This window comes from Meriones unguiculatus, chromosome 8 (assembly GCF_030254825.1).
Source record: "Meriones unguiculatus strain TT.TT164.6M chromosome 8, Bangor_MerUng_6.1, whole genome shotgun sequence".
Classification (NCBI taxonomy): Eukaryota; Metazoa; Chordata; class Mammalia; order Rodentia; family Muridae; genus Meriones; species Meriones unguiculatus.
In genome coordinates, this window is record NC_083356.1 from 72,607,474 (window position 1) to 72,630,725 (window position 23,252).

The window sequence follows — 23,252 nt, forward strand, 5'->3', positions numbered from 1 at the left end:
ATCTTAAAATCACAGACAGTTGTGAGCTGCCATGTGGGTGCTAGGATTTGAACCTGGGTCTACTGGAAGAGCAGTCAGTGCACTTAACCAACGAGCCATCTCTCCAGCTCCAGGTTGTTTTTCCCCCCTCTGAAAATGACCTTGAACTTCTGATCCTCTTGCTTCTACTCTGAAAATGACCTTGAACTTCTGATCCTCTTGCTTCTACCTCCTGAGAGCCAGGATAACAGGTATACCACACCACACCTAGTTTTGTTGTTGTTCTTTTGTTGCATTTTTGAAAGGTTTTTATTTGTTTGGTTTTTTGAGACAGGGTTTCTCTGTGTAGCCTTGACCTCAAACTCAGGATCCACCTACCTCTACCTCCCAGAGTGCTGGGATTAAACGCATGAGCCACCTAGTGTGGCCCAGTACCACACCTAATTTTCTTTTCTTTTCTTTTCTTTTCTTTTCTTTTCTTTTCTTTTCTTTTTAAGACAAAGTCAACAATAGGTGTTTGATTAGTTATTGCTGGCACCTTACAGAATTTCCTATGCCCAGACCATTAAAAGTGTCACTACAGCTGGGCAACATTCCTTTAATTCCAGCACTCAGGAGGCAGAGGCAGGCAGATCTCTGAGTCTGAGGCCAGCCTGGTCTACAGAGTGAGTTCCAGGACAGCCAGAACTACACAGAGAAACCCTGTCTAGGAAAAACAACAAAAAGTGTCACTACAAGGTGTTCCTGGGGGCCAGTTGGTGGTGGCACATGCCTTTAATGCTAGCATTCTGGAGGCAGAGGCAGGTGCCTCTGCAAGTTTGAGGCCAGCCTGGTTGAGGCAGCCAAGTCTGCACAGAGAAACCCTGTCTTGAAAATAAATAGATATAGATAGATATCTAGATAGATATCTAGATAGATAGATAGATAGATAGATAGATAGATAGATAGATAAGAGCACTTGCTGCTCTTCCAGAAGCTGTGCCTGGTAGTACAAGCCTGGAAGGCCAGCTATTGTGATACACAAATTCAGTGCCTACCAGAGTTTACACTCTGAATTCAAGAGCAATGTTAGTATTTATTTTAAAATATTTCTTTTTTTAAAAAAAAATTTTTAAGGCAAGCAAATAAGTAGCTTATTTTACATTGTTTTGTTTTGTGGGTTTTTTTGTTTGTTTGTTTGTTTTCAAGACACAGTTTCTCTGTGCAGCCCTGGCTGTCCTGGAATTGCTTTGTAGGCCAGGCTGGCCTGGAACTCAGAGATCCGCCTCCCAAATTCTGGGATTAAAGGCATGTATCACCATGCCCCTGCTGTTTTGGACTTTTAAAATTCAGTTATTTTATGGTAGTTCATACATGTTGTTCCAGAACATGAGAAACTGAGGCAAGAGAACTGCAATGAGTCTGAGGACAGCTAGCCTTCAAACCACGTCATGAGTTCCAGAACAGCTTCACCTGCAATGTGAAATCCTGTTGCAAAACTCCCAGTAAGACAGAACTAGGCTGGCCATGGCAGAACACACCTTTAATCCCAGGACTCGGGGAGGCAGAGGCAGGTGGATAGCTGTCGATTGGAGGCCAGCCTAGTCTACAAAGCACAGAGAAACCCTGTCTCAGGAAAAAAAAAAGCATAGAATCTAAATGTTGTTAGTAATTGTTGCTGGGAAGCTTAAATTTTGTTTTCTTTCTTTGTAGACATTTGCAATTTATTAAGAAAATGGCTGTAGTCAAACACAGTGGCTCATACCTATAATCTCAGCACTTGGGGAGGCAGAGGCAGGGAGCTCTCTGTCTGTTAGTTTGAGGCCAGCCTGGTCAACAAAGTGAGTGCAGGATTGCCAAGGCTACACAGAGAAACCCTGTCTCAAAAAAACAAATACATATATATACCCGTGTGTGTGTGTGTGTGTGTGTGTGTGTGTGTGTATGAAAAAAAGAAAAAAGAAAGAAAAGAAAATGCCTGAGAGTAGTCTTTAGCCCCGTCACTCAGAAGATGGAGGCAGGCAGAGTTCTACAAGTTCAAGACCAACCTGGTTTACAAAGAGTCTTCCAGAACAGCCAGAGCTATTAACACAAAGAAACCCTGTCTTGAAAACCCACAAAAAATAAAGAAGAGGAGGAGAAGAGGTGGAGGAGGAAGAAAGAAGGAAGGAAGGAAGGAAGCAAACAGGAAGGAAGGAAGGAAAGAAGAGAGCCAGGCATGGTGGCACACGCCTTTAATTCCAGCACTTGGGAGGCAGAGGCAGGCGGATTTCTGAGTTTGAGGCCAGCCTGGCTTACAAAGAGAATGCAGGATAGCCAAGGTTATACAGAGAAACCCTGTCTTGAAAAACAAAAAATGAAAGAAAGTCTGCTGTGGGTTGAGAATGTATGGCAGGGGCAGAGAGTTCAAAACGAACAAAGCTTGAGTTCAATCCCCAGGGCAGGAGGAAAGGGAGGAAGGAGAGAGCATAGGGAAGGAGAGAAACTGTATTCCACCATTTTTTTTTTAAAATTCATATGTCTTATTTTTGTGCAAGGATGTCTTGTCTGCATGTATGTCTGTGCACCATGAGTGTGTTTGGTACCCAAGGAGGTCAGAAGAGGGCATCAGATCTCCTTGATTGGTGTTACCGACCGCCATGAGCCACTGTTTGGGTACCAGCAACTGAACCCAGGTCCTCTGCCCCAGCAATTTGTGTTCTTAACTGCTGAGCCATTTCCTCAGTCCTGGGAATGAAGCCTTTAAATGTGAGCTGGGTTCTGGGGACGGGAAGGCTTAGGCAGTTTGTCATGGTGAAGGTCAAATTCTATTCAGCAGCAGCTGAGGAAATGCAGTTTTGGGATGCCTGTGTCCTGGTGGCTTGAAGCCACACAGGGAGGACCATAACATCAAACAAAACACTATTTTCCTGAGGCAGGGTTTCATTAGGTAGGCACGGCTGTCTTGTAACTCACCGTGTAATGTAGACCAGGCTGGCCTAAGCTCAGAGATTCACCTGCCTCTGCCTCCCAAGCACTGAGATTAAAGATGCATGCTACCACACCTGGCTGTTGACAACTTCTTTCAAGATTTATTTATTTATTATTATGTACACAGTGTTCTGCCTGCTTGTGTGCCTGCAGGACAGAAGAGGGCACCAGATCTCGTTATAGATGGTTGTGAGCCACCATGTGGTTGCCTGGGAATTGAACTCAGGACCCCTGGAAGAGCAGCCATTTTTTAACCTCTGAGCCATCAAAAGGGTGGTAGTAGAAGGTTGGAAAGCTGGCTTAGTGGTGAAGAGCAGCTGTTGCTCTTGCAGAGGGCCCAGTTTTGATTTCCAGCTTCCTCGTAGTGGTTCACAACCACCTGTAAACCCAGTTCCAGAAATTCCAATGCCCCCTTCTGACCTCCCTGGGTACCCAGCACGTATGTGCTTTACATACATACAAACTTTCAGGTAAGACATTCACATATAAAAAAAAATCAATAAATTAAACCAGGCACAGTGGTACCTGCCTGTAATCCCAGCAGTTGGGGAGGCAGAGGCAGGCAGATCTCTGTGAGTTCCAGGCCAGCCTGGTCTACAGAGTGAGTCAGGACAACCAAAGCTTCACAGAGAAACCCTGTCTCCAAAAACCAAAGCAAAACAAAAATCTAATTTTAAAATATAAAGATTTTTTTTTAATAATAATAAAAAAAGGATAGCTGGCAAAATGGGTGGGTGCCTATGAGTTGATCTCAGGGACTCACATGGCAGAAAGAAGTCCAAGTTGTCCTCTGATCAGTACACTAATGCTGTCACACACACACACACACACACACACTGAGTGAAGAAAAGCCTAGCAACACTGCCATAGTTCTCAAGTTCTGCACAACCAGAGTGCCTGAGCTCCTCTCCCTTACCACCCCCACTGCAAATCCCTGATCTCCTGCTTCTTTCTGGGATCTGCTCTTACTTTGAGGCTCATTGTTTCCCTGTCTGGACACAATGCTTCCTTTCTCTTTTTCTTTTTTTCTTTCTTCCTTTCCTTCCTTCCTCCCTCCCTTCCTGTTTTTCAAGACAAGGTTTCTCTGTGTAACCCTGGCTGTCCTGGACCCACTTTGTAGACCAGGCTGCCTTGAACTCACAGAGGTCTACTTGCCTCTGCCTGAGAGCTGGAATTAAAGGTGTGCACCACCACACCTGGCTGTTTCTCCTTTCTTGAGGTCTCTGCCCAAATGCCAGATAGACTCTCTCTTTTTTTTATTCTTTTTTTTATTAATTTATTCACTTTACACCCTGACTTTAGCCCCCCCATCTCCTCCCAGTCCCACCCTCCCTCCTCTCCCCTTCATCCCTGTTCCCTAGTCTTCAATAAAAGGGAACCCTCCTCCCTTACCCAACTGATAGACAGACTCTCTTATGTGTATTTTGTTCAAAGCATTGACCATGATGCCTATAGCCTGGCTTGAATTAGATACTTGATTCATATTAATTGATAGTTAACATACTTTGTGTATGCAAATGTTTGGGAATACATCATTTCTGGTATTTCATTTGCCATCACTATAGCACCAGGTATGTTGAAAAATGTGTAAACAGTTGTGTGAATAGAATTAAGTCTTTTTGAACTATGTCCCCTGAGCCACCTGAGAACCTGCCTGTAAGTAAAAACAAACAAACAAACAAAAAGTATGCAGCATAAGAAGAAAAGCCAGCTGAGGAAAAGCAGAAATCATTTGACAACAGCAACAACAAAAATATCCGCTGAAAATGGTGGCACATGCGTACAATGACCTCAAATAACAGAGACGCTTCACCTGGATACCAAGAGAATACGGCTGCCTAAACAAGCTACGTTAATGCTAAGAGGGAAGGGAGAAATCTCAGCGTGCCCCACTCAAAGAACCAAGAGCAACTAAAGAATGCTGAGTGTCAGAGACATAGTCTGCCCCAGGGGTTTGCACTACCAAGTGGTCAGCCCTGAAACCACACACACACAGTGACACTCACAAGTAACACTAAAGAGATAGAAAAGGCATTTATGTGTGTGTAGGCATGTATGTATGTATGCATTTATGTTTTTTAGAACAGGGTTTCTCTGTGTAGCCCTGGCTGTACTGGAACTCACTCTGTAGACCAGGCTGCCCTCAAATTCAGAGATCCACTTGCTTCTGCCTCCTGAGCGCTGGGAAAGGTGTGTGACGCCATCACCCAGCTTCAAGTTGATTAAAAAAATAGTGTCAGAGTGATCTATGTACAAATAAACACTGGGTCCGCTTCAATTAAAAATCACTAATAAGAGTATCAAAGAGCAACCTAGGGGAAATATTTTATAATAGTAAAAAATATCAGCTTAGTATGTAATTTTTTTCTTTTTTAAATTTATTCACCTTGTATTGCAGCTGTAGCCCCCTCCCTCATCCTCTCCCAATTTCACCCTCCCTCCCTCCCTCTTCTCCTCCCATGCTGCTCCCCTAGTCCACTGATAGGGGAGGTCCTCCTCCCCTTCCATCTTAGCCTAGCCTAGCAGGTCTCATCAGGACTGGCCGAATTGCTTTGTTTGTTTGTTTGTTTGTTTGTTTGAGACAGGGTTTCTCTGTGTAGTACTGGCTGTTCTGGACTCTCTTTATAGACCAGGCTGGCCTTGAATTCATGGAGACCTGCTTGCCTTTACCTTCTAAGTGCCAGAATTAAAGGCATGCACCACCACTGCCCAGCTACTATGTACAATGTACTTATATATTTTGTTTTGTTTGGATTTTTTCTTGACACAGGTTTTTTTGTGTAGCCCTGGCTGGCTTGGACCTTGCTTTGTAGATCAGGCTAGCCTAGAACCCAGACATCTGCCTGTCTTTGTGATTAAAGACGTGTTCCACCTCACCCAGCCTGTTTGTATTGTTTTTATAGACTGATTTTCAAGACTGGACAAGTGCATCTTTGTGAGTTTGAGGCCAGCCTAGTCTACATAGTCAGTTCAGTTCCAGGCCGACAAACATACAGCAAGTCCTCTTTTTAAAAAGTAAGTTATTATAAAAATAAAATATATTTTCATTATGTGTTTGTGGCTGTGGAGGGCTTTGTGCTCATGAGTGCAAGCGCCTAAGGAAGCCGGAAGCACTGGCAGACATGGGCAAGAGCACACAGTAATAATGAATTAAAAATTAAGAAATAAAATAAAAATAAAGCAAATAGATTTTCAGCATCTTATTCAGTTGTCCCATTCCCTCCTGTAGAGGTGCTGGAGTTCCGTGCAGCTGTGAGCCACCTGACATGGCTGTTCGAAATAGTACTTGGTTCCTTTGGAAAAACAGAACACACTTAACCACTGAGCATTGTTTTTATTGGTTCGTCTTTGGGCTTTTTGGAAAGGCTTTTGTGCAATCCAGGCTGCCCTTGGATTTGCAGCCTCTTCCCATCGCAGCCTTCCTTGCTGAGAATCTACACACTGATTGTGCGTGTGTGATTGCTGATTGCAGTGAGCTGAGCTACTATTTTCCAGCCTCTAAGTACAATCATTGCCCAGGAAAGGAGGGCAGGTTCTGGATATACACTTTGGGACTATAGGAGGGAGTGGGACAACTGAATAAGATGCTGAAAATCTATTTGCTTTATTTTTATTTTATTATTTCTTAATTTTTAATTCATTATTATTGTGTGTTCTTGCCCGTGTCTGCCAGAGTTTCCCTGGGTTGGGGGGGGGTGTAGGACACCTGGCTTGGTGACACAGGCTCAGGGACACAGAACATCTGCCCCTCTCAGGGCCAGCCAGCTGTTAGGTGGGACAAGGAGAGGCCATTCACTTTGCACCCCACCAAACCCTGCAGTCCAGCCCGTTATTCTGGAATGCAATAAGTCAAGTTGTCCCTGTTGCCTAGTAACAACCACTGGAAATCCAGGAAGATAGGATGCGGGAGCTGGAGAGGAAAGGACTGGGAAGAGCTGAATGCCTGACTCTGGCCTTTGCTTCTCCCGCTTCATGTATTTCTGGTTTCCTGGCTTTCTTTCTTTCTTCTTCTTCATTATTATTATTATTATTATTATTATTATTATTATTATTATTATTATTATTATTTGGGGGGCATGGGCACCCGTGTGGCAGACAGAAGACAATTTTTGGAGTCAGATCTTACTTTCCATTCTTACCTGCAGTTCAAGGGTCTAACTCAGGTCATTATTCAGCTTCTTGACACCTTGAGCCAACTAGCAAGGTTTTCTTTTCTTTCTTTCTTTCTTTCTTTTCTTTCTTTCTTTCTTTCTTTCTTTCTTCCTTTTTTTGAGGCAGGGTTTCTCTGTGTAGCCTTAGGTGTCCTTGGAACTTACTCTGTAGACCAGGCTGGCCTTGAACTCAGAGCTCTGCCTGCTTTTGCCTTCGGAATCCTGGGATTAAAGGCATGTACTATACTGCCTGGCTTTTTTTGTAATCAAATTTTAAATTAATTTAATTATAAATAAAGTATTTATTGTTTTTTTTAAGTTATTTTAACTATTTACTTACTTTTTGTGTGCATGCCTTTGTGTGTGCGCACATGTGCCATGGTGTGCTTATAGAGATCAGAGGACAACTTTTGGCTTCATACCTTGTGGGTCCCCAGGATCCAGCTCTGTCAGTCAGACTTGGTGGCAAGTACTGTAATATTTTGTACTTTGTATTTGAAGACTTATTTCTTTGTACTTCATGTGTGTGAGTGCCTGCCTTCCAGTTTGTAAGTACTTGTGTGCCTGGCGTCCCAGAAGGTCAAGGTCAGTGACAGCATCAGATCCTCTGAAGTTATATGTCTGGAAAGCCACCTGTAGTGCCTTTTAAAACTCTCCTTCTTTTGGGGTGTTTAGGCCTCTACCTTCCTTCCACCAACCCCCCAACCTTAGGTGGGAGAGAGAAAAGGTTAGTGGGGAGAGGAGGCCAGAGCCCTTCACTTCTTTCTGCTAGTTAGGGTTCTTCTAGGGCTCTGTACCAATCTCCATCAACCGCAGACACAGCTAGCAGGCTCCTCCACGCCGCTGCGCCCTGAAGTGTTTCTCTCTGTCTGCTCCAAACCCCCATACTGTCTCTGGTCTCTGGTCTCTTCAAACTGCTCCACATCACATGCCAACACCCAATGACACCCGGTCTCTTTCTCGACTCTCATATTTATACTCTCAGAGCCCTAGACCATGGCCCTCTCTGTGCCAAACATGGAAGGCCGTACCAGCTGGCAAAGGCCATGCTCCACATGAGACAATTAACAGGTATGGACAAACTATAAAAGCCCAACTAAAATCCCACACATGGGATTAAAATGAAAACATACTTATATAACATACAAAGAAAGCAGCTTCCATTACAGTTATAAGCAGATGATGTAACTCCATGAAACGAGCTGCCTTGTGGGGTAGAAAAAAAGGAACGCAGATCCTCTGCAAGAGCACAAATGTTCTTAAGCATTGAGCAGCTCCCTAGCCCACTATTCTGGAGGTTGTTTTTGTTTTGATATTCATGTTTTGAGCTAGGGTCTCCTTAAGTAGCCCTGGCTATTCTCAAACTCACTTTGTAGACCGTGATGGCCTCAGACACAAAGATACACCTGGCCCTGTCTGAGATGTGGCACCAGGTTATGGTTTATCCTTGATCTGTTCTCCCATTCTTCTCTGGTTCCTGCTTGTTTTTCCACTGTCTGTTCAACCTTGGCTGGTCGCCACCTGTGCGATACTGAGGATGGCACATGGAGTCTAGCTCATCTTGGGTAAGTCCTCTACCTCTGGGCAACAACCTTTTACCTCTATGGCAAGTTTGTGCCAATAGAAATAAACAACAACAAACAAACAAATAAAAACAAAACAATTAAAAATGTACATAAAAAGACTTTAATGATAGCGTGGACAATGCAGTGAGACCCACCCTCAACAACAAAACAACTGAATTCTGTTGCTACTTCGCAGCACACTAAATGAATGGACTTTCTAAAAAATAAAAAAATATATAAAACAAATATATATATTTAAAGTGTTGAGGATGGAGAGATGACTCAGGGGTTAACAGTACTTATTACTCTTCTAGAGGACCAAAGTTAGGTCCCCAGCATCCAGATGGGCCAGCTCACAACTGCCTGTAATTCCAGCTCCAGGGATATCTGATTCCCTCTTTTGGCCTCCTTGGGTAATGCAGTCATGTGTATAGATACAGTTTCTTCTTTTTCTTCTTCTTCCTCTTCTTCCTTTGTGTAGCCTTGGCTGTCCTGGAACTCACTCTGTAGATGAAACTGACAGAGATCTGCCTGCCTCTGCCTCCCAAGTCGTGGCATAAAAGTCATGTGCCACCACTGCCAGGCTATCTTTTTATACTTAGTGAGACAGGTTCTCCTGTGTCTGAGGCTGGCTTTGAACTCTCAGTGGAGGAGTCAAGCATGATCTTGAAATTCTGAGCATGTTGCCTGTAACTCCCTAGTGCTGGGATTACAGGCATGGATGAATAGCCAAAATTTTGGTGGTGCTAAGAATGGAACTCAGGCTTTGTGCATAGTTAGGTTAGTATTCTGAGCCACACTCTCAGGCTAAAGGATGCTATGTATTTTATTTAACTGAAACAAATTTAATGATGTGGCTGGAGAGATGGCTCAGGTTTTAAAGCACTTATTGCTCTCGAAGAGGGCAAGGATCAGTTTCCAGGACCCTCACGGTGGCTCACAAACACCCATAATGCCAGTTGCAGGAGACACGATGCCTCTTCGGGCCCCCAAGGGCTTGACACACATGCGGTAGACCCATGCATACACATTCGCATGACGTTCACATACACATAAATAGTAAAAATATAGCTTCAGTTTCTACTTTTTTATGTGTATGAGTGTTTTGGCCCTGTGTATTTTTGTGTGCCCCAGGAGACCTGACTAGGATCCCTTGGACCTGGAGTTACAGATGCCTGTGAATCACCACGTGGGTGCTAGGATGTGAGCCTGGAGGAGCAAACAGTGCTCTTAACCACGGCTATAGTCTTAAAATTACATTCATTTTGTTTTGTTTTACGCTTATTGATCATATTATATGAATGTGCACATAAGCCATCTCTTTGGTGTGGTCTCCTTCCACCCTGTATGTCCTGGGGATCAAACCCAAGCAATCAGGTTGGTGCCTCTACCTGCTAAGCCATCCTGCCATGCCCCCATCCCCCTTTTTGGAGACAAGGTCTCATTCCGTATCCCAGGCTGGCCTCCATTCTGCATCAGTCCTTCTATTTCAGCCTCCGTGGTGCATAGATGTGAATGTGATTCACCAAGCCTGGCCTCATTCTCTAATTTATCCGCAGAAGATGGCCCACTGTTTACTACTGATGTGTCTTATATTTCATTCAACATTGTTTCTAAACTTAATTCCTATTTTTATTTATTTTTTTATTTTTTTGGTTTTTAGAGACAGGGTTTCTCTCTGTAGCCTTGGCTGTTATGGACTTGCTTTTAAGACCAGGATGGCCTGGAACTAACAGAAATCCGCCTGCCTCTGCCTACCAAGCACTGGGATTACAGGTGTGTGCCACCACACCCAGCTTTTGAACTGCATTTTTAAAATTTCTTTTGTGCACAGACTTTTAATCTCAGCACTTCAGAGGCAGGCAGATATCATGAGTTCGAGGCCAGCCTGGTCTACACAGTGAGTTCCAAACCAGCCAAGACTATATAGTGAAACTGTCTCTCAGAAAAATTAAAAAAATATTTCTTTGTATGAGTGCGTGTACACAGTGTGGTGGTGGGAGAGTCAGAGCATTACTAGCAGACATGGGGATAGAACTTAGGTCCTAAAGTTTGATTGCAAGTGCATTTACCTTCTGAGCCATCTCATCTGCTCAGTACTTTTTAAAATTTTTTTATTTTTATTTTTGCAATGCTTTTTAATTGGTGGGCACATGCACTTCTGTTGGGCTACATTCTCCACATTTGTTCCTTATTACCTGGGTATGTGACACTCAAGCCAGGTGATCTGTAATCCTCCCTACAGGCCCCAGGTAGCTGGGCAGTGGCTCGAAGGCGGCTTTGCTTCCAACTCCAGCACCTCACACACACGAAAAATATTTTATTATTCTTTTTCCACTTAGTTTTGTAGGACAAGGTCTTGCACTGTAGTCCAGGCTGGTCTGAAACCTGCGATCCTCCGGCCTCAACTTCTGAGCGCTAAGATTACAGCTGAGCGGTGGTGCAGCCTTTAACGTCAGCACTTGGGAGGCGGGAGCAGGGGATCTCTGAGTTGGAGGTCAGCCTGATCTACAGCGTGATTTCAGGACAGCCGGAATACATACTGAGAAACCCTGACTCGAAAAACAAACAAATAAAAAGATTACAGGCTAAGAGCAGGCCGTGGTGACACAGGCCTTTAACCCCGGAACTCGGGAGGCAGAGACAGACAGATCTCTTGAGTTCTGTCTACAGAGTGAGTTCCAAGATAGCCACGGCTACACAGAGAAATCCTGTCTCGAAAACAAAGCGAAACAAAAACGCCCCCCCCAAAAAGTATAATTACACGCTGAGCCAACGCACTTAACTTCTCTGACACAAGCCCTTTGAGTAGATGGAATGATGAGCCAAGGCTTCCCTCCCCTCCCCCACGGCGACTTTTGTAATTCTCGCCTGGGAATCCCTTTTCTTCAACATTCATCTGTCCCTCCAAGCGGCGATCTGCAGGCTGGGAAGGAGTCTAGCCAGACGCACGAGTTGGGGGTTGGGAAGAGTGAAGAATGTTCCAGGCTGACGTGAGGCAACAGCACGTATCTAAGTCTCCCCGATACCAAACTGTGGGGTGAAGGGAAAGAGGAAGAACTCTCGATGGGGGCCGAGCAGCGTAGCGTAGGGGGGTCAGGGGTCGAGGAGGGCCACTCGCCACGGGCTTCCCAGGGCAATCCCGGGGTTCAAAAGCCGCCCCCTCCTCCAACGCCAGGAAGCCCCCGCCGAGAGCAACTCAAAGAAGTTTCTGCTGATTGGAGGGAGGAGGAGGAGGCTGGGAGAAGGGGCGTGGGTGTGTGTGTCCCACTGTCATGTAAATATCCCCCGCGGGCAGGGCGGCTGCAAGGCCGACTTAAATCTCCCGCACCTGAGGCCGCCTCAGTTCCTCCGAGTCTCCTCCTGCTGCGAACATTGGGCCTCTGCCCTCTGGCTTCAGGCCACCTCCTCGTGCCATGGCTCCGAAACGGCAGTCTGCGATCCTGCCTCAGTCCAAGAAATCCAGACCCGCCGCTGCCCCGAAGCTGGAGAACACGTCGGCCTCTTTCGGCCTGTCGAAAGGAGGTAAGTTCCTCCATTGCGTTTCCTTGGTGATGGACTCTGTGATTGGCTTTTTCCCTCTCCCCCCGCCCGAGCCTTCTGGAGACGGGACCCCCGCAAACACTCGTGAAAAGCTTCCCGCTCGGGGCGGCTGGCAGTGAGGCTGATGGAAGAGGAGTAGTAGAAAGCGCGGAGCTGGGAAACCCATGCAGAGGGGACTTCCTCCGGCCCGGGACACCACGTGGGACCCAGCTTGCCCTTCCCAGCCTCCAAACTCTCCTGTGGGGCTTCTGCCCCGGCAAATGCACCGGGCTGGGACCCCCACCCCACCCCTCCAACCCCGGGTGCTGGAGATCCAAGCCCTCCTAGATCCGTCTTCCTGTTGCCGAAGCCGCCGGCCCACAACTCTGGCCTGAATTACTGCCACCTCGTGTGGCTCCCAGCTTCCTTCTCCCATCCTGCCCGAGCGAAGCTAGTCACGTGACTGGCTCCTAGACTTAAGACCTAGCCTCTCCGTTGCCCTCCAGGTACACACTAAGACTTCCGGTACCAGGGACGCTGCCCACCTGGTCCCACCCACCTCTCTAGGTTCCCCAAGGGGTGGCTTCCCTCTAGCACCCACAATGTCGCCTAAACGCCTGGAGTTGCATTTTATCACCTCGGTCTGGACGCCGACTCGCCCTCTTGCCCGGAAACTAACTTGTGTTGGGGGCGGGGAGGGCGGGCGTCGCTCTCCGGCTTCTCCCTTTGAGCCTAAGCCCCTTGTCAGAAGCGCGTTTGGCCCCGCACAGAATCACCCCGTCGTACCGCTTTCCTTAATTTACATTAGGAGCCTGGTTTTCGTGCCTTCACTTCTTGCCTTCCTATGTTAACCGTGAGGGCTGCGTTTCTTAGGCACAGCTTCGAGTCCGGTGTGGTGGAGTTTTCCCGCGTGCCTTGCGTCTGTTTCGTGGCGGGGGAGCAGAGGGGAAGTGTGGATTTGGCTGAAGTTTAGAGCCACCGGTGGAAGGAACACTAGGACCAAGTGGGGTCCACTTCTGTGGATCTGATACCCTTTACTGTGTTGCAGTCCTTTAAATGGTGTCCCCGTGTGGTAAAGACAGCGCCTCGGTGTGTAGTCTGGTTCTCAGCCTTTGACATGCTGGGTTAAAGGCACCCCTACACCTGGAGTTTTTCGTTTCTTTTTTTTTTTTAAGATAAGACTTTATTTTATGTAGCTCAAACTTGTCAGTGAGGATGACCTTGAACTTTCTGAGAGCTGGGATTACATGCGAGCACCATCGTGCTCCTGGCTGTGGAGCCCAGAACTTGCTGCATGCAAGGCAAACTGCCTTTCTCTTACAGCTTGCTGAGATTCAGTGTACATAAGATGACCAGATAATCAGTCCTCTTGAGATGGGTGAGAACCAAAAGTGTGAGTGAAATTCTCTGGTCTTCCATTTAGTTTCCTGGCAGAAAGAGCTAAAACCACAGAGCATGGGAGGGTGTGACCACAGTTCCTCTGAGTGTGGTCAGTGGACACTGACCTGCCAGGCGCTGTACCCAGCCTCTGGAACACACCAGACCTTACAGCAGCAGCAGCAGCATGGGGAGTGCAGTGCTTGGTGGCTTCCTGAAAGCCCCCATGCCCAGGGCTCTCCCCTGTTTACTGTATCTCGTGTCCTTCTTCGTTTTTCCATTTCCCTGCCTGCGTTGTGAGAAGTCCAGGGCCTAATCGGGAGGCCCCTTAGGTCTTCTGTGGATCAGGTCTCCCAATACAGGCTGTGGGTCACAGGCATCAACCTGTAGGCCAGCCTTTGGGGTTGAAAACATCTGGTTTTAGACCATGCTTTCTCATACCTTGGAGTGGCTGGTAAAGTCAGACCAATGAGGGATGGCTTGTAGAAAAGAGATTGTAGTAGAGGTGGCCTTGCCGAGGACCCACCTGGTGGCTCACAACCACCTGTAACTCCAGCTGCAGGAGGAGCCAGCACCCTTTTCTCTTCCTGCCTCTCCGTGCACATGGTACACTTAGACATAAAATGAATGATTTTAAAATGTTTTATGATGATACAAAGAGAAAGAAAGACAGGCCTATATTGTAGGATGTGTTCCAAGTTTTGTTCTTAGTTTTTTCTCTCTTAAGGCCACATTTAAAACATTGAGGGTATTTGTGTGGGAAAGGCACAAGTTCAAGGCCATCAGCTGTCAACTAGCTAGTTCCAGGCAACCCAAAAAGAAAAATGCTGATTTCTCTTGACCTTCTCTTGTAAGGTTGGGGTTGGGGCTGTGTGGCTAAATGGCAGATGACCCACTTAGCAGGCACTAGACCTGGGGTTCCATTTTCATTACCTCAAATTTAGTGTATCTGTAAAATGCACTTGTATCTTGTCTTAATATGAGTTGGTTTGAGGCTGGGGGTGTGGCTCAGTATAGAGGACTTGCCTTGTGGGTACCAGGCCCTAAATTTCCAGCACCCCAATCTGTAACGTCTACTTTGTATCTTTATGAGGACTGCATGAAAATACTGCTAATCGAAGCCTAGTGAAGCCTAGCCCTATGCTAATGCCCCTGGTTTGGCAGGACTTGCATCGGCTAGCCTTTTTTTCTTTTGAGACACTGTTGTACCCTGTAGCCCAGGCTGGCTCTAGGTCCTCCTGCCTCAGTCTCTTAAATCCTTTCTGGCCTGGTTTGTTTGTGACATTTCTTTGCAACTCTTTAGCATTGTTAGCTTCAGACCTTTCCCTTGTATGTTCTGGAGGTCCCTGTGCTTGGGAGCTGTGTGTAAGAGGTTCTTGGAGGCTGTCACCAGGGTTGAGTTTACCAGTTGGAACAGATGAATGGAATTCACTGAATTTGAGCATAAGGCACGCCAGGAAGGCTAAGCTTAATTTCCTGGAGTTGGAGACAAGCGTGAAGACATCTGTATTCTTCCGCAGTGAAATGTATGTAGTGGGTGTGTTTTACACGTATTGATTGCTACCATGAATGTCTCGACTATTAAAGCCACACTGGCTTATCTTTGAGCTGATAATAAACGGGGCCGCTGGAAGGTGCATAGGTCAAGCTTAAGTTGCAGAGCACCCAGGGAGAGAGTTTCTGGGTTTTCAGGACGTGTTGGGGTCCAGGTGGACAGAGAACTGCTGTCTTTTCAAGTCCTGGAATACAGTGTTTTAAGCAGAAAAGCTTCCTTCGGAAATAGTGCTTCAGGGCTTTTTATCTAAAACTGGTTTTTGCCTTTGACGTTTAAGAAGCCTAAACATTTCGACATTTGTCATCTCCAAAAATGCGCACCTCTAACTGAGGTGGGCACCTGTGGCAGAAAGGTGTTTCCGCACTCAGAGGGCTTTAGTGTGGTTCTGCTTATGACATGACAGTTTTTAAAATTTCGGAATCAAGAGCAGTGGAGGCGTGACTTGGCCCAAGGGTAGAGCAGGGCCCAGTGAGTACACTGGATAGATGAGCGAACTGCTTGTGGCTTCGCATACAGGCCCAGAGTTTGAGAGGGTCGGCAGCTTCTCGTGCCAGAAAAAGGATGGAGAGGAAGGTCCTCCGGTGCCCCGGGTGCAGAACTCTGGGCCCCTGCGAGTAGCCAGGGTACTCCAGAGCCTGTACTTCCGAGGGGCTACGCGAGCCCCCTCTCCGGCGCCCCCGTCCGCCCCGCAAAGGGAAGCGGCTCAGCTACCACGTGATGCGCGGGTATTGGAGAAAAGAGGCCCCGCCCCTCAGGCACCGCGCGGCGCGCAAATGTCCCGGGTCGGCAGGAGAAGGGAAAGGCGGGGGAGGGGAGCGCCGCGCGGGGGCCGGACCATGCGTCGCTGAGCCGCTTCCTCCCGCCTCTCGTCCAGGCCCCAGTGTCCCCACCGCCACCGCCACCCGCCACAGCCCCGCCCCCTGGCTTGCGGCCCCAGCCAATGCCTGCGCGGCGCGAGCCTCTCCGGCCGGGGGCGGGACTTGCGCAGGCCTGGCGCGCCTGCGCTCTGCGGACTGTCCCTCGCCGCGAAGAGGAGGAGGAGGTGGTGGAGGAGGAGGAGGAGGAGGAGGCGGCTCAGGGCAATCGAGAAGCGAGCCGGAGCGCGGGGCGCGAGTCGAGGAGCCCAGCCGAGCCGCCGCCGCCTCCCCGCCTTCAGCGAGAGCCCCGGCCAGGGGCCCGCCACAGCGCGCCCGGGCCTGCCTCGGCGTCAGGCCCCGTGGGCAGCGCCAGGCAGCCAGGGGGAGGGCGAGCAAGTGAGCGCCCGGAGGAGGCGGCCGGAGCGAGCGGGCGCCGCGCGTGTGGCGTGAGGGGAAGCCGCTGGCCGCCCCCTTGGCCGTCCCTTCGCTCCCCCTCCCCGCTCCCCGCCCCAACCGCGGAGGGCACCATGTCTGCGCCGACGGCCAAAGTCAGTAAAAAGGAGCTCAACTCCAATCACGACGGCGCCGACGAGACCGCAGGTGAGGACCGGGCGCGGCGGGGGCCCGGCCGCGCCGCCATCTTTCGGCCCGGGCCGCGGGGCTGCGGGGGGCGCGCGGGGAGCGCGGAGCCGGCGCCTTTTTTGTGTGTGTGTGGCGCGGGCCCGGGGGCCGAGGTGGCGCCGTGGCGGCTCGCGGTGCGGGCGAGGCGGGGGCGCTGCGGCCTGCGCGGCGGGCGGAGACCCCCCCTTCCCCCCGCCCGCGCTCTCCTCCCCCTCCCTCCCTCCCGAGAAGCCTCTCTTTATTGTGCTCCGCCATGATGCCTCGCTCCCATCAGCCGCCGCCGCCGCCGCCACATGGTGCGGCCGGACGTAGCCCTGCGGCCCGGCCTCTCGCGCCGCCCTGCTTCCCGCCCGGAGCCGGCGCCGCGGCGGGACCGGGAGCCGGGGTCCGGGGCGGGGTAGGGGCGCGGAGCGGTCGGGAAGATGCTCCAGGCTGCGCGGGTTGCACACCCCACGTGGGGCAGCCACACTCGGGTGCAACGGGGGTGCGGGGGCTCTCGCCCGGAGGCCCTGCCGTGCGGGGGCTCTCAGGGCCCGCAGGACATCCAGTCCTCCGCGGGAGGGTCGTTTTTAGCAGAGGGCAGCTGCAGCTCCTAGGGCTAGTTACCGGAAATGAACCGCGCGATCTGGGCCCCTTCACGCCCACTTGGCTTTGTAAAAACCTTCACAGCCCTCACCGGACAAAAGGGCACAAAATAGGAGCACACCCCCTTTCCTCTTTATGCCTCCTAGTTTCTTTTTGTGTGGCCTTAAGTGTGTTTGGAAATTCTGCACGGCCCCGTGTTGACCAGTCTTTCAGGATTAGGTTGGAGGACTAAGGTCCGTCAGGTTGCAATTAGGGTTATACCTTCTCAAGTCTGCAAAGTCGACCTGTAGTTTGGTGGCTAACTGTTCTTTGTCAGTGTATGCTTATACTCATAAAGTGAGAGCGGTGTTTTTGTTGTTGTGTGTTTTTAGTTGGTTGTACCAGTTGATAGTATCCTAATTTCTGTTACGGCCATGGATTGGTTTCCACATTAAATTAGCAGCTGGCACCATTCTATTGTAAGTGCATAATGTGATTAGTAATAAACACGAAGAATTCCTGAATGAGCCTAAGCCTCCTGATGACCTTTCATTAATGAAGGCCAATGATTGGACCTTTGTAAGGAAACTCTTTTAAAAGTAGTCCAGTAATGAAGTATTTCCCTAAGTAGCCTAGCAGATACCTTAATTTGTGCACGGTCCGGTAATGAGAAAGTAATTTGTCAACTGCATGCTTGAACACGTGGAGAGCATGCTGTGTAGTAAGCACATTTCTTCTAGCAGCTTTACTGTTCACATTAGACTATCAGGACTTGTAGCTTATAATTAGGATTGAGTCTTATGTTCCTTTTTGTTTTTCAGAAAAAGAACAGCAAGAAGCAATTGAACATATTGATGAAGTACAAAATGAAATAGACAGGTAAAATTTATTCAATTCTCGATATGGGAGTTTTCTAATGGATCTGATTGGCCATCAAGTCAACCACAGGAAAGTTTTAGTGATTTAAGTCCTGTTTCTTGATTCTGGTCATAATTCCTGGCTTCAAGAAATCCTACCTCAACCTTTCAGATGCAGGGAGAGGCTGTAGGTTGGGTATGCTTTTAAGGGCTATAAACTTACCTTGTTTCTTGATTAACACCTTCACTGAAACTTTCTGCCATAGGGGCACACAATCAGAATAGCCTGGAGGCTGGGCAGTGGTGCACACCTTAGATCCCAGCACTGGAGAGCAGAGGCGGGTGAATCTCTTGAGTTAGAAGCCAGCCAGCCAGGGCTACACGGAGAATCCAGTCTCAAAAAAGAAAAAAAATCCAGGAAAACAAAACAAAACAAAAAACAGAACAGCCTGGGAACAGTAGAGTATATTGAGATACAGTGTTGCCAATACTGGCTCTAAAACTAGGTTCACTTAGTGCTTTTGGTTCCCAGAGTGGACTTAAGCACAAGGGCTGCAGATTTCTGAGCCTAAGAGAGAAAAGGGAATTGGGGGGGGGCAACAGTGTTACCAAGATGTGTCAGTTTGGTATTTAGTTTTACTGACATTAGTTTTTGATTCTGTCTTCTGGGATAAACTAGTCTGCTTCTATAAATAGATGGTTTGCAGTCCTGAAGCCAGTAAGAATGTGTGTTCTACAGTCTGGGGCACAGTTTACATTTGTCAAATAATCATCATTGTCAATATGTCTTCATTTGTTTCAGACTTAATGAACAAGCCAGTGAGGAAATTTTGAAAGTAGAACAAAAATATAACAAACTCCGCCAACCGTTTTTTCAGAAGAGGTCAGAATTGATCGCCAAAATCCCCAATTTTTGGGTAACAACATTTGTCAACCATCCACAAGGTATGTGTGGGTCAGCATTAATTACTGAGGGTTGCTAGGCCATTTGTCCTGGAGTTGGAGAGCTCTGAGGGCAATTAAATCCCACGGAGCTATAGGCGGGGGAAAAGTCTGCAGTAAGCGGGTTGATTAGAAGGAACAAAGCTAAATTGCTCATTGAATTTGTCAACACAGTAAGTAGTCACCCAGGCAAACCTGAGCTGATCTGAATTGCTTCTCTAGTGTCCGCACTGCTCGGGGAAGAGGATGAGGAGGCTCTGCATTATTTGACCAGAGTTGAAGTGACAGAATTTGAAGACATTAAATCAGGTTACAGAATAGATTTTGTAAGTACCTAACTAACATCCCGTTTGGCACTATGACCTGAATATGTGCTTTGGTTATGAAACTTTTATATTAATTTCTGACCTTTTAATCTTTTACAGTATTTTGATGAAAATCCTTACTTTGAAAATAAAGTTCTCTCCAAAGAATTTCATCTGAATGAGAGTGGTGATCCATCTTCAAAGTCCACCGAAATCAAATGGAAATCTGGAAAGGTATTTTTTGTATATCATGTCTTAGCTGGACCTAATGACTAGTGCTCAGTGCCTTAGGAGATTAGTGGGTAAAAGTGCAGAAATTCCAGTGTGTAGAGGAACACAATACCAAACATAACGAAAAAAAGTCTGTTGTCATACTACAGTATCTTCCATGCTTAAACATTTTTGGTTTTCAGTTTTCATTTTTGGATACAGAGGTCTGACTTTGTAGATTTATGGTGACGTATTTTTATGAAATCAAGACAGTTAAGATAGATCCTGTGAAAGCCGGTTACTTCTTCAAGTACAGTTTTTAAGATAAGGGTTCTTTTATTATTTACCAGTATTCTGCCTGCATGCGTGTCTGCATCCTATAAGAGGGCACCAGATCTCATTTTAGATGGTTGTGAGCCACCATGTGGTTACTGGGAATTGAACTCAGGACCTCTAGAAGAGTAGCCAGTGCTCTTAACCTCTGAGCTATCTCTCTGGTCCCCACAAGTGCACATTTTATTCTTGCTCTTAGTAATATGATCTTCTCTACTGATGTTTGCTGTGCTTTAAGGTGGGTTTGGGTATTGTGGGAAGCTAATAAAAGAAGTATTGATGTTTTCATTTAGGATTTGACAAAGCGCTCAAGTCAAACGCAGAATAAGGCCAGCAGGAAGCGGCAGCACGAAGAGCCAGAGAGCTTCTTTACCTGGTTCACTGACCATTCTGATGCAGGTGCAGATGAGTTAGGAGAGGTCATCAAAGATGATATTTGGCCAAATCCCTTGCAGTACTATTTGGTGAGTTAGATGACGTTTATTGGCTTGAGGGTGCTGATGTGTCCTATGTCCTACAGAGTGACTTCATAAAGGACATTGTCTGTTTTTTTTTTTAAGGTTCCTGATATGGATGATGATGAAGGGGAGGCGGAAGATGATGATGATGATGATGAAGAAGAAGAAGGGTTGGAAGATATTGATGAAGAAGGGGATGAGGATGAAGGTGAAGAAGATGAAGATGATGATGAAGGGGAGGAAGGAGAGGTGAGGAAACTTAAGCCCTAATGACTGGCCTTAGAGATTATATATATATAATAAAACTGTAGAATACAATGACAGTAGGGAACTGACAGAAAATGAGGATGTTCTGGGAGATAGGATGTTAACATCTGGGTTTTTGTTTTGTTTTGTTTTTTTCACTTGTTTTTAAATTTTATTTGTATAATTTCTCAACATGTATGTCTATGCATTTAGGACCCCTGGTATTGAATTATGGGTGATTGTGAGCCACTGTGGGTGCTGGAAACTAATTTGTGAGCATACCCTTCCAGCCAAATGTTTATGCTTAATGAAGATTCATGATTAGTCTAATTTCTGGGAACACTACGTAGTGTTCCATGTTTGGTAAGGTTCGTTTTTCATCCAAAAACTAGTGAAAGGTCTTCGAATCTGCCCTAATGGTTGCCTACTCACTTGTTCTTTCAGGAGGATGAAGGCGAGGATGACTAGCACAGAAGACTGATGGATTCCAACTTTCTTTTTTATTTTCTTTTTATTTTTTTTAAATTTTCTCCAGTCCCTGGGAGCAAGTTGCAGTCATTTTCCTCCCCCTAACCCTTGTGCTCAGTCGCCCTGTTTTGAGGTCTCTCTTAACACCATGGTTTTCAACTTATTTGGGGGGAAATAACCTTGAGCAAAATACAACAGGAAAAGAATCTTCTCTGTTCTAAATTCATTTTTATCCTTTCTTGTCTCAAAAACTGTGGATTCAATACCAACATTGTTCTCTGTGGGAAAAAAAGCAGCCCTCTCGTTTCCCGGGCTCTCGAGGCGGAGGGTGCGAGGCCCCTGTGTAGTAGTGCATAGAATTCTAGCTTTTTTCCTTTCTCTGTCTACTGGGCTCAGAGATTACACTGTGTCTCTATGTGAATACAGACAGTTAGCATTTACCAACATGTATCTGTCTACTTTCTCTTGTTTAATAAAAAGAAAAAAAAGGAAAAAGGGGGGGGTATAGAAGGTCAGCAAAGGGTGGGTTTGAGGTGTCTGGGGGTTTGGCATGTTTAATTGTGATGTTTAACGGACATCCTTGCAGTTTAAGGTGACACTTTTAAAATAAAATTCTCTCCTAACGATGACTTGAGCCCTGCCACTCAATGGGAGAATCAGCAGAATCTGTAGGGTTTTATTTGAATTTGACGTTCTCTGTTGTAACTTTATTTTTAATTTTTAAATTTTTTTTGTTTTCACTGGAAGGAAAAGATGCTCATTTTAAATGTTAATGTGTACAAGTTGCTTTGTTACAATAAAACCAATGTGTACACAAAGGACCTGATGCTTTTCTGTGAGAACAGATGCTCAATATGACCTTCCAAGTTTGACCTGCATAATGACATCATGTGTCAAACTTTGTTTCCCTAACTTGGTATTTTTGATAACGCACTTTGCAGGATGACCTCAGGGCTATGCAGACTGAGTTAAAGGGATTTGAATCATGTCTTAATGTCTCCGTAACTGAGTGATGAGGGTACAGTTGCTTCCCTGGACTTGTACCCTTAATTTTTATCTCAATTTGGCATTTTTTAAAATGGGCCTTTAGTTACCTGGATATTATGACAGCACTTGCTCCCACTGTGTCACTGACCTGTTGCTCTAATGCCATCTGTATGGACGACAGCTGCTGGCGGGTCTTCATTGGCAGTGTGAACTGGCCAAGAAGGTGGCTGTCAGAGTAAGCAGTCCATGAGGTGGTCGGGAGTATTCTGTCCCAGGTATGTAGCAGAAGCTCTCAGATGTGACTCTGAGTCTGGGTGGATGAAGAGCTCTGTCTGCTCAGCGCCACTGTGCAGAGAACAATGTTTCGGGAAGCTACCTGATGCATAAGCTTTTTAATGCTGTAAAATAGAGCTAAAATTAAACGCCACTTTTTCAGAGATGATTAATGGACAGCCTGGTCAAATTCAAAGCTTTTTGATGTATAAAACTTTATAAATGGAACTACTCCATCGATAGGCAAAGTGTAACCAAAATCTGTCTAGATGGATAGTGTGTAATTTCTGCACAGGACTCTGTTTAGTAAATACATCACTGTATACGTCAGGAATCTTGCTCCAATAAAGGAACGTAAAGATTTTTTTTGGACTGGGGTCATTCTCCTTGTTTTTGTAAAGAGATTTAGAATATGTATTAATGGCTGGGGTGCCGGGGCTACTAGTTTGGCCGTAGATATGGCCCAGATATAGGTACGCAGAAAGTTGAGCTGTGTACCAGATTTGTAAACACTTGTGTGACTCTAGACAGTCCTGGTGATTGAGGGAGGGCGCTGACTTGGAACTCCGTGAATCCTGACCTCAAAGTTGGGGGTGGGGGGCCCAGTTTAAAAATAGCTATGTGTGTACCTAACCCCTATTTTCAGCAAAGGATCACTGAGTTGCCCTTGTGCTCTATATAGTTCAGGCAGTCCTTGAATTTTTGTGTATACCTATCTAAGTTTCCCCAGTATTGCAAAAGTTCAGTCTTGAGACTTTGTGAGGGGAAGGTCTTATAGAGCTTGTGTATTTTGCTTCCATGTATTTGCACGAGGAGCAGTTCTCTGGAAGGCCAGAAGAGGGAGTTGGGATTCCCTGGGCCTGGAGTTCCTAGTTCCTGGAAGGGCAGCCAGTACTCCTGGTTGAGCCGTTTTTTTCAGTCCTTTTTGTGATTATGCTTTCCAAGTGGGACTGTAGGCATCAGCTACAATGTCTTAAGTTGGTCTTTCTGGGCTGGCCTTAGGTGGGGGTGCTATGAGGCATGAGAGGACTAG

At 46.8% G+C, this 23,252-nt stretch overlaps 1 protein-coding gene and 1 long non-coding RNA gene across 3 annotated transcripts; one reads left to right on the forward strand and one right to left on the reverse strand.

Annotated features, from left to right (window-relative positions):
- Positions 1 to 8,742: 8,742 nt before the first annotated feature.
- On the reverse strand, positions 8,743 to 12,115 carry LOC132655865 (uncharacterized). Its single transcript, XR_009593779.1, has 2 exons — positions 11,976 to 12,115; positions 8,743 to 11,677 (listed from the first exon to the last, which is right to left on the reverse strand). It is a non-coding gene; the product is annotated as an uncharacterized LOC132655865 (long non-coding RNA).
- On the forward strand, positions 12,035 to 22,591 carry Set (SET nuclear proto-oncogene). 2 transcript variants are annotated; one of them, XM_021646717.2, is made up of 8 exons: positions 12,035 to 12,169; positions 17,962 to 18,019; positions 18,800 to 18,942; positions 19,162 to 19,265; positions 19,365 to 19,478; positions 20,081 to 20,251; positions 20,348 to 20,494; positions 20,936 to 22,591. In XM_021646717.2, the coding sequence occupies exons 1-8, from the start codon at positions 12,061 to 12,063 to the stop codon at positions 20,957 to 20,959; spliced, it is 870 nt and encodes a 289-aa protein (XP_021502392.1). In that variant the 5' UTR covers positions 12,035 to 12,060; the 3' UTR covers positions 20,960 to 22,591. The 2 variants fall into 2 exon arrangements, with proteins under 2 accessions (XP_021502392.1, XP_021502483.1); XM_021646808.2 differs by lacking the exon at positions 12,035 to 12,169 and adding an exon at positions 16,117 to 16,555.
- The last annotated feature ends 661 nt before the right edge of the window (positions 22,592 to 23,252 follow it).